Source organism: Neofelis nebulosa, chromosome 16, assembly GCF_028018385.1.
Source record: "Neofelis nebulosa isolate mNeoNeb1 chromosome 16, mNeoNeb1.pri, whole genome shotgun sequence".
Classification (NCBI taxonomy): domain Eukaryota; kingdom Metazoa; phylum Chordata; class Mammalia; order Carnivora; family Felidae; genus Neofelis; species Neofelis nebulosa.
Genome location: NC_080797.1, coordinates 64,593,198 through 64,609,295, shown reverse-complemented (window position 1 = coordinate 64,609,295; position 16,098 = coordinate 64,593,198). Strand labels below are relative to the sequence as shown.

General features: G+C 40.3%; 1 protein-coding gene across 4 annotated transcripts in view; it reads left to right on the top strand.

Moving 5' to 3' along the window:
* SMG6 (SMG6 nonsense mediated mRNA decay factor) overlaps positions 1-16,098 on the top strand; it is a 229,553-nt gene that overhangs the window by 13,783 nt on the left and 199,672 nt on the right. For all 4 annotated transcript variants that reach the window (XM_058704761.1, XM_058704762.1, XM_058704763.1 and 1 more), the window contains exons 7-8: positions 3,165-3,275; positions 3,647-3,859. In XM_058704761.1, coding sequence (XP_058560744.1) covers positions 3,165-3,275; positions 3,647-3,859 — 324 coding nt within the window. The remainder of the gene's footprint in view (positions 1-3,164; positions 3,276-3,646; positions 3,860-16,098) is intronic.

Genomic DNA, 16,098 nt, shown 5'->3' with positions numbered 1-16,098 from the left:
TCTGATGCCCAAAAGTTTTAAATTTTGATGAAGTCCTATTTATTTATCTTTTCTTTTGTTGCTTGTGCTTTTGTGTCATAGCTTTGAAACTATTATCAAATTCAGAGTTAAGCTATGTTTTCTTCTAGGAGTTTTTATAGTTATGGCTTCTGTATTTAGATCTTTGATCCATTTTTCATTAATTTTTGTAGTTGGTGTGAAATAGAGTCCAACTTCAGTCTTTTGCATATAGATATCAATTGTTCCAGTACCATTTGTTGAATGTTCTTTCCCTATTGCCTAGTCTTGGAATTCTTGTTCAAAATCATTTGGTGCATGGTTTATTTCTGGACTCTTAGTTCTCTTCCATGGACCCATATGTCCCCCCTTATGCCAGCAACGCCAGCATTCTTTTAATTACTGTAGCTTTGTGGTCAGTTTTGAAATCAGGATATATGAGTTTTCCACCTTTATTCTTCTTTTTCAATATTATTTTTGCTCTTTGGGGTTTCTTGTAATTCCATATGGATTTTAGGATCAGTTTTTTCATTTCTGCAAAAAGAGTCATTGGGATTTTCATAAGAATTACGTTGACCGTGTAGTTGCTTTGGGGAGTATTTACACAGATGTTTTTGATTTATTTAGGTCTTCTTTAATTTCTTTCAGACACGTTTTATAATCTTCAGTATATAAGTTTTACACGTTTACACTTGGTTATTAAATTCATTCCTAAGTATGTTATTCTTTTTGATGCTATTGTAAATGGAATTATTTTCTTAATTTCTCTTAAAGGTTGTTTATTACTAATGTATAGAAATATAATTGATTTTTGAGCATTGATCTTAGCCTTACAGCTTTACTGAATTCCCTCAATGGCTTTTCCCCATTCTGATTAAATTGGTATATTTTTCTTTCATAAATCTCTGACCTAAATTAGTAGTCCTTTCAAGTTCTTTTCCTCTGTCCCTCTTTTTCTGTCTTTTATCCTACTTGTCTTTTAGTGTCACTTTCTCAGTTTTCTGTGTCTTCTATCAGTATTTCAGTGAATCTCAAGAATTCAATGAGAACATGCTTGTGCACAGTGCTTTGCTAGGTACTCTGAATGATGAATATGTGATATGATCTGAAAAAAAGTATTGAAAAGACAAGTGAGGTGTGTAGACAGTGATACAAATTAGACTTCATGAAATGTGATGTGTTGATTGTTAAATGCACTGTTATTTTCTGGACCACTAAGAAAGAATATGTGAGTTATTATAAATGAGATATAATGGTAGATATTGATTGTAAATCAATTTCAGAGATGTTAAAATATGAAAAAATCATTGTAGAATTGACAAAACAGCCTAAAATCAAGTGAGTGGTATTGACTGAGATTAGTATGGAATAGAATAATATTAAAAATAGCCCCCATTGGAGGCACCTGGCTGGCTCAGTCAGTAGAGCATGCAACTCTTGACCTAGGGGTTGTGAGTTTGAGCCCCACATTGGGTATACTAGAGATTACTTAAAAATAAAATCTTAAAAAACAAATAGTCCCCATTGAACTGACTGTAATAGTATGTCAGATATTCTGTTAAAGTGTATGCATTATATGAATTTTAATCTTTTTGGGAGCCATATGTGTGTAAACATCTCCATTTTACAGATAAGGAAACCTCTAGGTTGATTTCTTTTGAGTTATAGCTAATAAATGGCAGGACCAGTTCAAACTCAGGCAGTTGACCTTAGAATGTGTATCTTTAACCATGCTAGCAGAATACAAGGTATAAGGTTTTTTGTTATTGTTGTTTGTTTGTTTGTTTGTTTGTTTGTTTGTTTAAAATGCAAGTTTTAAGGAATGAGTTACTGGGGAGAGAGAGAAGTTAGTATTCTAGATGCATTTTGAGACAGAAAAAAGGGGAAAAGTGTATATGAACTTGAAGAGAGAAAGGGTTTTTGACATTCCTTCTCCCTTTATTTCAGTGTTTTCTTTTTTTTTCCTCCTTTCTGACCTCTCTGTTTTACTTCTTTTCCTTATTAACTGGTTGTAAAACTGACTTGAAGTATTTATTTGCTGAATTAATTGGATAGTAGTTTGTATTTCCCTTCCTCAGTAGAGTCAGTGTGGTATAGTGAAAATGTGAACCAGACAGACCAAGGTTCATATATTGGCTTACCTGGGATTTGGCTTGGAGACCTTGTTGGACAACTTAGGTTGTTGGACAGCAATCTCCTTGAGCTTCCGTTTCCTCATTTCTTTTTTTTTTTTTAATTTTTTTTTTTCAACGTTTTTTATTTATTTTTGGGACAGAGAGAGACAGAGCGTGAACGGGGGAGGGGCAGAAGAGAGGGAGACACAGAATCGGAAACAGGCTCCAGGCTCTGAGCCATCAGCCCAGAGCCTGACGCGGGGCTCGAACTCATGGACCGCGAGATCGTGACCTGGCTGAAGTCGGACGCTTAACCGACTGCACCACCCAGGTGCCCCACCGTTTCCTCATTTCTAAAATGGGAATAATCATGCCTGTGGGGCAGTGTCCTTAGGCTTAGAGGTAAAATCTATAAAGTGATGGTCACTTGTCTCACTATATTTAATCAGTGATGTTGCCATTGTTTATAATTTTTATTTTTTTTTTATTTTTTTTTTTATTTTTTATTTTTTTTAAATTTTTTTTTTTTAATGTTTTTTATTTATTTTTGGGACAGACAGAGACAGAGCATGAACGGGGGAGGGGCAGAGAGAGAGAGGGAGACACAGAATTGGAAACAGGCTCCAGGCTCCGAGCCATCAGCCCAGAGCCTGACGCGGGGCTCGAACTCACGGACCGCGAGATCGTGACCTGGCTGAAGTCGGACGCTTAACCGACTGCGCCACCCAGGCGCCCCTGTTTATAATTTTTAAAACACTAATTAGTGAGCTGAACCTTGTCTTTTTCTAAAACCAAAAGGTAACTGGATTTTATATTTCATGAGGCTCTTCATTCTTTTTCTCCTCCTTGTGAGCACTTGGCTCATAAGATACAGTACTGTGCAAGAAGAGCTCTCTGATGTAGTTGCCATGGCTTCTTCCGTGGATAGCATTCTGATTTTCTTATTGGAATTCCTCACAGCCTGGGAGAGATAGTAATTTTCTAGGTCAGCTGACTCAGGCTGGAGTCAGAAAAAGAATTGGTTGACTCGATGTCTTTGGCCTCTTTCTGCAGAGGAGGAAGCTTGATGCTGTCTATTACTATATGCGCAGTTTAGCTGCCAGCAACCCTATCCTGACTGCCAAGGAGAGTCTCATGAGCTTGTTTGAAGAGACCAAACGAAAGGTGAGTGGGGATGCAGGCAGACTCATTCCTTCCTAACAGAATGTGTTTCTCTTAGTGCCTCTGTGTCCTCAGGGGAATGACTTATGATGGCCTCAAGGGGTCCCATTGGGCTGTGCTGATGGAGTCAGTCAGCCTCTATGCAGAACCAAACTCATGTTTAGGAAAGTTCTCCAGGGCCCTTGGGTGTGCATCTTGTTTATGGAATTAATAACGCCTATGAGACAAAGCAGATGATACTTTGCTACTTTGGGACTATAGCAAAGTCTTTACTTTTTATAGCCCTTGGGCAACAAACTCAGGTGAGGTGAGCGCCTCTTTTTATTAGCTGAATTCCAGGAGAGTCTGAGCTTATGTGTTTGTATATTGTACAGGCAGAACAGATGGAAAAAAAGCAACATGAGGAGTTGGAACTGAGCCCTGACCAATGGCGGAAAGGAAAGAAGTCTACTTTCCGGCATGTTGGAGATGACACCACTCGCTTAGAGATCTGGATCCACCCATCACATCCTCGGTCCTCCCAGGGCACTGAATCTGGGAAGGATTCTGAGCAGGAGAATGGGCTGGGCAGCCTGAGCCCAAGTGATGTAAGTTGCTGAGGGTGATCTAATGAGCAAGACTAACTAAGTAAACATGGGTGCCCCAGTACATGCAACTGGGAATCAATGCACAGACATTTACCATTAATCACAGGGAAGGTAAATCACTTCAGGCTCTCTGATGTCCTCTCTCACTTCCAGCTACACTTCTTTCACTTTATTATATGCTTCCCTCTCTCACCACTATGTGGCACTGTAGAATTTAGTAAAACTAGTTTTTCTAGAGGAAGATTTACTTAGTATAGGATGAGAATTTTTTGCTGCTTTGGCTTTGGAGTCACCAATATGATTCTGTTGTGATTTTGTGAAGCTAGAGAGAGAGCATAGTTGGAAAACTGCAAATGGCTGGTTCATTGTGCCTTGAGAGTAAAATTCATAGTGGAGTGAATGATGGTGTGATCTTACCCTTCTCCTATCTACCCTTCTAATCTTACCCTTCTCCAAACTTTTCACAAAGCAGCCAGAGTTATATCTCTAAAATGTGTATCTGACAAGTTACTTCTTAGAAATAAGAATGAGAGTTTGCTACAATAATCCAAGTAAGATGTGAAAAAGATCTGAACCAGGAAATAGCTCTGGGGATGGGGAGAAGTGAACAGATATATGATATATATTAATGAGGTAGAATCCAAAGGACCTGATTGGACATGGGGAGCTGAAGGACAAGAGGAAGTCAAAAGTAATACCTATTTAGGTGTTTCTGGCTTGGAAACCAGGTGAGTACTGGTCTATTCCTTGAGATAGGGAATAGAGGTAGAATTGGTTTTAGGAGAAAAACAGTGAGTTTAGTTTTGGACATGCTGGAATTTCTGTAGGACATTGATGAAAAGAGATTTAAAGGCTAACATATCAAAAGTGGGGAGAGTGTTCTAAGTTAGAGATGAAGATATTTGAAGGCATCCCCTTATAGATGGAATTGAAGTCATGAGAGTAGATTTAGTCACTTGAGGAGAAAACAGTGATAAATAGGCTGAAGGTCTAAGAGAGTAAGGAGATAGATGGCAGGGAGACGTCCTTGCAGAGGATTGGAAGGGAGTAGAATCTGGAGCGCAAGTGCAGAGATTAGCCTGACTGAAGGTGAGAGATCCTTCTTTCTTATGCTTGAGGGAGAAGGGGGCAGGTAATTGGGGATCAGGTAAGTTTGTGGGTATTAGAGGAGAAAGATGTTTACTTTTTTCTCTTTGAAGTTGGAGACATTGTTGTCTGCTAAGAATGAATCAAAAGTAGTAGAATAGGAGGACTTCTTTGTGGTTTAATTTAAAATTGCCATTTTCTCTTTTTATGTCCTTCTTTAGCTCTTTTCTGCATGACTTGGAAAGTAGACATTGCTTATGAATGAAACTTCCAGTTTGCTATGTGCCATGATTTGCATGGGGTGCTTCAGGGGAGACTGAAGGTAGACTGTCTCACTGTTGCCCTTTTCTAGTTTGGATATTGCAGCCCCAAATTGGAAGCCTATATGAATAAGAGAGGAGTCATTCTATTGGGTTAGCTCCACTGTCTGTCTTTAAAATGAAAGCAGCGGGGTGCCTGGGTGGCTGTCGGTTAAGCATCCCACTTTGGCTCAGGTCACGATCTCACAGTTTGTGGGTTCGAGCCCTTTGTCGGGCTCTGTGCTGACAGCTCAGAGTCTGGAACCTGGAGCCTGCTTTGGATTCTATGTCTTCCTCTCTCTCTGCCCCTCCCCTGCTTGTGCTGTATCTCTCTCTAAAAAAATAAATAAATGTTTAAATAAATAAATAAATAAATAAATAAATAAATAAATAAATAAAATGAAAGCAGCAACAGCAATTTGAGAAAGCATTTTATGGCTTTCTTTGACCTTGGCCTCAACGTTGGGGAGTATCCTTTGTAAAGGTTAAGGTTGTAACTAATACTCTATAGATCTCACTCTCCCATTGTGCTTCATTGATTTTTAAGTACTGTGTTTATAAGTTTATGTTTTTATTCTTTTTTTTTTTTTTTAATGTTTATTCAGTTTTGAAAGACAGAGAGAGACAGAGCATAAGCAGGGGTGGGGCGGAGAGAAAGGGGGACACAGAATCTGAAGCAGGCTCCAGGCTCTGAGCTGTCAGCACAGAGCCCGACGTGGGGCTCGAACTCATGAACCCGGAGATCATGCCCTGAGCCGAAGTCAGACGCTCAACCGACTCAGCTACCCAGGCGCCCCATTTATGTTTTCATTCTTGTTTGCATCTCAGAGAAGGCATTTTCAGTTTATGGGCTGTCATTAGGTGTATTAAGTTTTATTAATTATTTTATTTTTAATTTTACTAATATATGAATGTAAGTTTAGTAGAAATTTCAAATGATTAAAGATATTAGCGGAGTGAAGTGGTCATTTCTTTCGTAACTATTCATGTTGTTTATGTATTTTCAGCTTACTTATTCTTGGGTAATTACTTTCCTTAATTTCTCTTAAATTTACATCTGTGAGGTTGGGCTTTTAGTTTGAGACTGCCAGCACCAGGGGAAGAAGTCTGCAGTTTCATAGCTCTTCGTTTATCCAGCCAGGAAACCTCCCTTCCTTTTTCACCTGCTTTCTTAGACCCTAAGTCTGCTTCCCATATTTTCTTTTTTAGAGAAGGCCCCAAGAACTTGGCTTGTTCTCTCTATTCCTTGGAACCTATAGTTGACAAGAAGTGAGGATTTAGTCACAGACATTTGAGTGATTAGGCATTGGGGATACAGATAGAGATTAAAACAACCAAAAACAACCAAAAATGATCTTTGACCTCAGGGAGCACTCAGTCATGTGGGGAAGACAAAAACATGCATATGTGATTATAGTGCAGTGTGCCAAGTGCTATGATAAAGGGGAGCATGAGAGGCTACAGAAGAACAGGGTCAGGGCACCTAATTTGGGCAGGGTTTCGGAAGGGTTAGGCATTTTGCAGCTGAAGGATGATGTAAGGGCATTTCCTCTCTGAGACCTGAGGCTTGGGAACTGCAGTATGGCCGAAGGCTATACTATATATATACTTTTCTCGATTTCCACTACCACCATCCTAGTCCAAGCTCTCATTGGTAATCCACAGACTTTTGAAAAAGTTCCTAATGGTCTTTTCACATTTATTCTTGGTCCTCCTTTGACATTTCTTTTTCTTTTTTTCTTTTATTATTATTTTTTAATTAAAAAATTTTTTTTTAGAATTTTTTTTTTTTTTTTTTGAGAGCGAGCAAGGGAGAGGCAGGGAGAGAGAGAGAGAGAGAGAGAGGAGAGAGAGAATCCCAAGCAGGCTCTGCGCTGTCAGAGGAGAGCCCAGTGTAGGGCTCAAACCCATGAACTATTAGATTATGACCTGAGCTGAAACCAACAGTCGGACACTTAACCTACTGAGCCACCCAGGTACCCCTTATTTTACTATTTTTTAATGTTTATTTATTTATTTTGAGTGAGTGCATATGTGTGTGCGCAAGCAAGAGTCAGAGGCAGAGAGATAGGAGAGAGAGAGAGAGAGAGAGAGAGAGAGAATTCCAAGCAGGCTCTGTGCTGTGAGTGCGAGGCTTGATCCCATGGACCATGAGATCATGACCTGAGCCAAAATCAAGAGTTGGACGCTTAACTGAATGAGCCACCAGGCACCCCAGGCCTTTTTTTAGATAGTAACCTAAGTGAGCTTCCAGATACACATTTTTGATTGAAAGTCTTCAGTTGTTTCTGTTTGCTCTCAGAGTCATGTCCAAAATCTGTACTGTAGTATACTGGGCCCCACATGATTTGGCCCCTGCAACTTCTGACCATACCTTCTCACCATACTTCTCTTCCGCCCCCCCCACCCCCAGCCCTGTTGTACTGGTTTCTTCGTGAAGGGCCCAAGTTCTTTTCTGACCCTTGGCTATCACACATTCTCTCTTTCTGCAGTGCTCTTCTCTATCAGTCCCATTCTTATCCTTAAATTCTCAGTCTAAATATCATTTCCCTTTTCCAGGGAAGCTTTTTCTGATCCCTGAGCCTGGATGTTACCCCTTTGTAACCACATTTTTAATTAAGTACTTTTGGGTACAGTTTTGTTGTTGTTGGTTAAAATCTTTCCCTTGCTGGATTCATGGCTCTGTGAGAGGTCCATATCTATTTGTTCACTTACTTTATCCCCAGTGCCCACATTTACAGGAGTTTAAATAAATCTTAGTTGAATATATAAATGATGGAAGAAACTGAGGAATGAGGCTGGAGACGGTGGAGGGGAGCAGATCCTTCATAAATACTGAGGAATTTGGATATCAGGTATTAAGGATTTTAAGCAGTAGGATTTTAAGCTGGGACATAATCAGATTGTGTGATGATCCTCTTTTCAGTACTTCTCTTAGAACAGATTTCTTTTATTTTTTTTAAAGGGGATTTTTTTTTAATTGCAAAAGTAATACCAATACGGATACCACTGTATCTACATCAGTGTCCATGAAGTTTAAAATGAGAGTCCCTTGTATTCTTGCCTTCAGAGACACCACTATTAACTATTTGATGGAGGCCCTTCCAGACCTTTTTTCCAAGCATTTATAAGTGTGTACACGTACACACATACCTGTAGACACATAGAATATATTTTTAACAAAAATGGGATTATTCTTTGCACATGTCCCCTGCTATCTGAAAATAGAGCATTACTATGAAATGTTTCGTAAGCCGAAACGGCATAAAGCAGAGAAACCGTTGCCATTAATTTGTATGGAAAATTTTTTTGACGTTCCCAGACCTCCAAAATACCCTCTTTTAGGCTGTTCTGATACCATAAGACACATCTTGCTAATGGATGCACAGAATAGATCAGACAAAGCACAGATGCTGGCAGACACAGTTCAGAGCTCTGGTGGCCTGATGCTGAGGTGACGAGTGTAGTTCCCAGAGAAGGAGCTTGGTGGTGCCACTCGAGGTACGCGCTGCCTCTGAAGACAAATGCTGAATGCTAGCTTCGCTTTTCAGCTTTTTTATAAAAGCCAAAATCCCCTTTGGATTTCTTTCAGTTAGCAAAAGTGGTACTATTGTAGGTCTTTCGTAAAAATAAAGTGATACAGCATGAACTTTTGAAAAGCAAGGGATATCTGTATATACTAATCTATAATTTGCTTTTTTAAATTATCAGCTGGACATACAGTTGGTTCTGTTATAATGTTATAATGTAACATACTTCCTAAAATTCCCTGTACTATGTAAAATCACACAGTAAAAACCACAGAGCTTATGGGGAAGATGGGGATAGGGGCACAATACTCAAAAACTTCCTCAGTGATGTATTAAAAAAAAGATATGAACCTGATAAGGCAGTTGTGCAATTTTATACATTATCCATTGATTAAGAAATAAAAAGATACTAGGGTGCCTGCGTGGCTCAGTCAGTTGAGCATCAGACTTCGGCTCAGGTCATGATCTCGTGGTCCACAGTCCGTGGGTTCGAGCCCTGTGTCAGGCTTTGTGCTGACGGGTTGGAGCCTTGGACCCTGCTTCGGATTCTGTGTCTCCTTCTCTCTCTGCCCCTCCCCCACTCATGCTCTGTGTCTGTCTCAATAAATAAACATTAGAAAAAATTTAGAAGTACAAAAATACTATTTTGAAAAAGAAATGAACTTTGCCTACAGAAATGGGCTTCAGAAGGACTAAAGCTTCCCGTTCCACTTTTTTTTTTTTTTTTTTTTGGTGAGAGAGAGAGTGCGCGAGTGAGTGAGGGGCAGAGAGGGAATCCTGAAGCGGGGCTCAAGCTCACCCGATACGGGGCTCGAACTCACAAACCGTGAGACCTAAGCTGAAGACGCATGCTTAACCAACTGAGCCACCTGGGTGCCCCCCGTTACACTCTTTTTTAGAGAGAAGGATGATAGCTTGTGGATTCTTGTGGATGGAGGGAAGGTTATTTGGAATTGTACGAGTAGGTATAACATCACATGTGGGTAGGTTTAGCTTCTATGAGTTCACATGGTGAACTGTAGTAGCTGGGAGATATTTGGAGAGAGAGAGCGAGTGAGCGTGTGAGCGTGTGTGTGTGTGTTTTATATTCCTGTGTAGCTGGGTTCAGTTGAGTGCAGTTTCCTATGTTCACCCGGTGTTTCTCGTGAACAGAATCATGCATAAGGAGATGCAAAATTTGTGTTCTACTCAAAATGTTCCCTCATACATTTATCACAATGGAACAAACATATATTTTCAAAACAAGGATTATAGCAAAACAGACTCTATTTCTACTTGTCCAAGAGTATCTTTTCTTAGTATGTTCTTAGTGTGGCTGAATATTTCATTATGAAGGTATGTGTCATTTGCTTAACTTATCTGTGTAATTTAAATATTTGCTGAGCATTGCTTGTTCATTTTAGTTGTCTTCTTTGGATGATTAGCCTTACTAAGAACTACTCCTTTGACAATTCCCATTTCTAGCACAAACTACTAAAATTTACATCCATGAATAAGAAACAGAAAATTTGTAGTTTCAAGTAGTTGTTAGTAATGATAGTAGAGTCCCCACTAGTTTGTTCTCTCTCTGCCAAGCACAGGTTTTGGATCTCTCTCTGAGTGGCTGCAGGAGGTTAGCTTGTGGGTTGTTGGTTTTTAGCCTTGAGATGTGGTTTGGGTTGAACATGCTACCTGGGGAGGGACTGCCAACCTCAACTGTAAATGGCATCCTTTTAAACTAATTGAGACTTCTATTTAAACTCTACCCCTGACAGCTAGGCTACTCAAATTCAGTGTCACAAGGGTCCCAAGCATTCTTTATTTAGCAGGTGTGCCTTCTGCTATGCCTCAGGTCCCTTTGGAAATCAGAAAAAGGTACTGCTTAGCAAACAAGTTGTTGCAGACAGTGAGTTAATTAAGGAGATTATAGCATCAGAGACCCGTTTTCACACTGAAAGGCCGGGGAACTGCTCTGTTTGTATCTTGAATCCAATGTAACTTGTGTCTGTTGACTGGGGAAGAATGAGCAAGTGAGAATGGGAGTCGTTAACAGATGTTTGTCTCTCCAACTTCATTGAGTTCTCATGTTTTGGCATGATTTGATTTCCTTTTCCCAGCTGACTGTGGTTACTGTATAACGTGTTTGGTGCCATGTGTGGAAAATGGCTTTAGGTAATGAAATGTCATTGTGTATTTGGCCAAACTCTTGACAAGCCTTCCTTCCTTTTGGCCCTTCAGAATGGTTTTGGGGTTCAGTCTGGACTGTACTTCAGTAGCTCCTAATAGCAATCATTTGGCCTTTCCTTATTTGAATCTCATATCCTATTTCATCCACCAAATGATATTGTTTGCCTTGTTTTTTTTCCTTTTGTTCCTGTTCCTTCTGTCACATTCCAATATTTATTTTATTTCTTTGCATAGTTCCCCCCCACCTCCCCAGGACTTGTTCATGTCCAGTCCAGAATTTACTGCAGTTATTCTTGAGTTTTTGGAGTAGACGGCTGCCTTCTGGGTCCAGTGTTTAACCAGACTGAAGGTTAGTTTACCTGTCCTGCTGTGCCTCTGTTCTAGGGTTGTAAACATGAATACAACATTGTTACTACCTCAAAGAGTTTACAGTCTAGTGCGTGGGTCAGCAAGCCTTTTCTGTAAAAGACCATATAGTCAATATTTGAGGCTTTACAGGTCCTATGGTCTCTTTTACAGCTACTCACCTCTGCAGTTGTAGTGCTAAAATAGCCATAGACGGTACCTAACTGAATGAGCATGGCTGTGTTCCAGTAAAACTTTATTTACAAAGACTGGTGGCAGCCTGCCTTTGGCCTGTGGGCCTCGTTTGCCAGCTTCTGATCTGCTGGAAGTCATGGCTATGTAAACAGAATGTTTCAGCATACAGTTGGTTATTGTCATTTGCGGTAGTTATGTGCTATAAAGTCACCACAGACACTGAATTAGTGAATACTGAACCATTGCTTCTAAAGGAAAAACAGGATTAGGTTTCTGTGAGCCTCTGGTTATAAGAATTTCATCAGGTGATTAATACATAATCTTGTTTTATGTAGGTTTCTGTTTAAAGTCACTTTATTTAATATGTATTGGTGACTCCTGGCCAGCAGCACTATAACTTGTGCCTGAACAAATACATACATTTTCTCTGTAAGGCACATCCCAGCCTTCTTGCACTTAGGAACACTAGATAGCATTTCAAGTACTATGCTTGGAGGCCATTTTAAAGTGAAATCACCAATAAAAAGCACACAAATGTGAAAGGCATGGCACTGATAGACTGTGAAAAGGGCCCTTGTTTAAAGTATGAGAACTTGAACAAAAAGGCAGAGAGTCACCTTGTTGGACCTCAGCTGGGAACAGGTGTATCAGGGAACTTGAATTTTTTGCCACTCTGTGTGTGTCCACGAGTGTCTGTGGAAACCCCATGGGGATTGATTTTGGTGTTACTAATAAGTTTTAGCAAGTAGCTGAATTCACAAATATGAAGTCTACAAATAATGATGACCAAGTATATTGTGGTAAGCGTCATGAGGGAGGTGTGCGTTGGGTACCGTGGAAGCATGGGGAAGGGCTACTTGGTTCAGTCCAGGTGGAAGCATGGGTTGTAGTGAGGAAAAGGGGAGTCACTTTGGAAGACTTCTTGGAAAAGTTAACTAGGCCAGGTGAGAAGAGTGTTCCAAGTAGAAGAGACAGCATGGGCAAAGGCAGAGGAGGTGTGGCACAGCAGAGGGTTTGCAGGTATCTAAACATACGGTAATTTGGAGGATCATGTGAGGAAGTTGGAGTAGGAGAGAGACTGAGCCTTCTGCAGGAACACTTTCTTGTTTGGTGCTGTGGTATGTATGGGTAGTGGTCAGTGGGCTGGGCCCAAGTAATGTACTTCTGGATGCTGGAAATAATTTGTTTCTGGAATTTCTCATTGTTTGCTTGTCATGTCTGCGTTGTTAATTCAACAAAAGCAGTACTGTTTCATTCACTAAATTAGGTAGGATGGAAATTGACTGAATTTTTTGTCCTGCAGTTTGTTGATTAAAATTTGAGGGCTGCTCTTTTAGATGGTGCTTTAGGCATTGTGAACTCAAACATGCAGAAGATACTAGTGATGTTTCTTTGCGTCTTGGTTGTTGGAGGAAATTGCCAATGGCTTTAAGTAGGGCAAACCTCTTTTTCTCTTCATTTTGGTATTTTTACTGCCTTTAAAAAGTTACAAAGCCAACACATCCTTACTGTAAAAAATTTGAAAGTGCAGACAAACAATGTGTTTGTACCATCTAGTGTTGACCACTACTAACATCTTAGGGTTTGCTTTTCCTGCATGTTTAATGCTTATTTATTTTTGAGAGAGGGAGAGAGACGGAGCGTGAGCAGAGGGTGGGGGTGCAGAGAGAGAGGGAGGCACAGAATCCGATGCAGGCTCCAGGCTCTGAGCTGTCAGCATAGAGCCTGACACAGAGCTCAAACCCATGAACTGTGAGAGCATGACCTGAGCAGAAGTCAGACGCTCAACCGACTGAGCCACCCAGGCGCCCCTCCTGCATGTTTATATAGGGCATAGCACATAGATTGGAAATGGCTAACACCCATTAACCTGGGGAGTCAAAAGAGAAAAATCCATGCCTGATTATCAACTCAGAACTGGGTTGGAAAAGTGGTATTCTAATTTCAGAAGTCAAACACAGATACCTGTATCTTGCTATTTATCCAAGTAGCACAGTGAGTGACACCATAATGTTCTCCCTTTCCTGTGTAAAGAGGAACTTCTCAAGCTACATCAATAAAGAAGAACAAGTTCAAGAAAGATTAGACATCTAATAGGACTCATTCTAGTTTTGAAAGATTGAGTATAAAAGGGTCCGTTTCATGAGGAAGCATCTTGAATTGGTAATAAATTGGGGCATGAGGGCTAATTTGAGGCCCTGTGGGCATAGAACCTTTGTGACTTTGTTTGAAAAGCTGGGTTCTAGTTGGAAAAGTTTCTAGGTGGTGGTGTTGGGGGTGGCTTCTAGGTCAGTGGGAATAGAGATAAAAAGGTCTAGCAGAGGAATGATTGCCTTTTCAAATATTCTAAAGAAATATTTTTAAATAGGTAAAACGTGTGTGTGTGTGTGTGTGTGTGTGTGTGTGTGTGTGTGTGTGTATACACATAAACATGGTTCTCTCCCTTTTCTTACATTATTAGTGGCATGTCATACATACTGTTATTCACCTTTGGTTGTTTTTTCCCCCTTCATATTACTGTTGGACTTGGGAAATCCTTCCATGAGTGCTTGCCTACAAGTCCTTGTATCTCTCTTAGAGGCTGGCAGCGTGATAGATTTCATTAATTTTGTCCAGCATCTGATATGTCAGAGGCAGCATAGTGCAGAGGTTAACAGCTTGGGCTTTGGGAAGTCCTAAGTTCAAGTCCTAGTTTTATCAGTTATCAGCAGTGAGGCTTCGGGCATGAGCTGCAGTTTCTTCATCTGTAAGACGGTGATACTGATAGACTAAATGAGATAATGCATGTGAAGCACAATGAGTAGCATATGGTAACTTCTCATGTATTGTTGGTGGTAGTTCTTATTTACATACTTACATTTTTGTTATGATCTTTTAAGCTGTTAGGTTTATTTTTGCCTTTTTTACTGTTTCTAATTAAAGTGAACAGTGAAGCTTAATAATTCACAAACTGGCTGTCTAAATGCAGACCTGTTTTGTTTGATGTGAAGAGTTTTATTTAATGATGACAAATTTCAAATACACACAAGACAAAATAATAAAATGAATCCCCATATTGTCACTGGTATTCAACAATTATCAAGACTTTCCCACATTTGTTTTAGCTTTCCCTCCTGCGTGTTCCACTCCCCCTGCCTCGGTTGAAGTATTTTAAAACAAACCCTAGATGTCACATCACTGCATCCCTACACATGTCACTTATGTACACACCTTGTAAAAAATACTTTTTTGGGAGCACCTGGGTGGTTCAGTTGATTGAGCATCTGGCTCTTGATTTTGGCTCAGGTCATGATCCCAGGGTCGTGGGATCGAGCCCAGCGTCAGGCTCTGCGTTGAGTGTGGAACTTGCTGTCTCTCCTTCTCCTGCCCCTCTCCTCTCTCTCTCTATTTCTAAAATAAAGAAAAGAAAAAAAGGTTTTTAAAGGACTTTTTTAATATACAACGGTGCCATTGCCATGTCTGTCTGTGGCATTCTGTATCTGATCCATAACTTTATTTCCCACATTATCTATCAAATGGCTTCTTAGATTTGGTTTGTTGAAATCAAGACCTACATGTTATGTTTGATTGTCTCGTCTTCTAAGTTTCTTTTAATCAAGAACAATTCTGCCTTCCCTTTGAAAGATGTTCTTCATGTTATAAGCTTGTTAAAGAAGCAGGTTAGTTGTGCTATAGAATTCCCACACTCTCAATTTGTCTCCTTGTGGTATCATTCAGCCTTTCCCTCTGTCCCCCCTATTCCTATAAGTGAGAATTAGCTCTAGAAACTTGGTTAGATTCAGGTTCACAGGTGAGCTGTGTGCCTCATTGTGCACTGCATTAGGAAGTGTCTGTTTATCTCACTTTTAGTGATGCTAAGGCTGATCAGATGGTTCAGGTGGGACAAATGGCGGGGTTTTGTTTGTTTTGTTTTAACATTTCAATCAGTTGCCGGCTAATTTACAAAAAAAATCAAGATCTGGCAACAGTTTGCCAGAGCCAAGTAGCAGCTACCCTCTTTTAATGGGGCTTGTGTTCTCCAATTTGCCACCAACCCCCCAACTCTCCTGGACTTACACACAGCCACTTTTGTCACCTGCCTTGCCTCTGTAGGCATTTGATTTTGTGATTAGTGCTTTAAGAGTGCCACCAACGTGGGTTATTGCATTCTAGGTTTTTAAGTTGTTTCTCAGAGATTCTGTTTAGGACGGGCAAGTCCCCCCAGACAGGCCTGATTTTGATTACGGTTTGGAAATGTCTTAATCATTGGACTGTAAGGGTTGTTTTGTTTTCTCTTTTTTTAGGGAGGAGCGTAAGTGTTTTGCTTGTGTTCACATGATATTGTCATTGGTGTTGACCCAGAAACTAGTTAGCTATGTGCCCTGCTACCAGGCTGGTTTACTCTTTTTTTTTTTTTTTTTTTTAATTTTTTTTAACGTTTATTTATTTTTGAGACAGAGAGAGATAGAGCATGAACGGGGGAGGGTCACAGTGAGAGGGAGACACAGAATCTGAAACAGGCTCGAGGCTCTGAGCTGTCAGCACAGAGCCTGACGCGGGGCTCGAACCCACGGACCGTGAGATCATGACCTGAGCCGAAGTCAGACGCTTAACCGACCAAGCCACCCAGGCGCCCTAC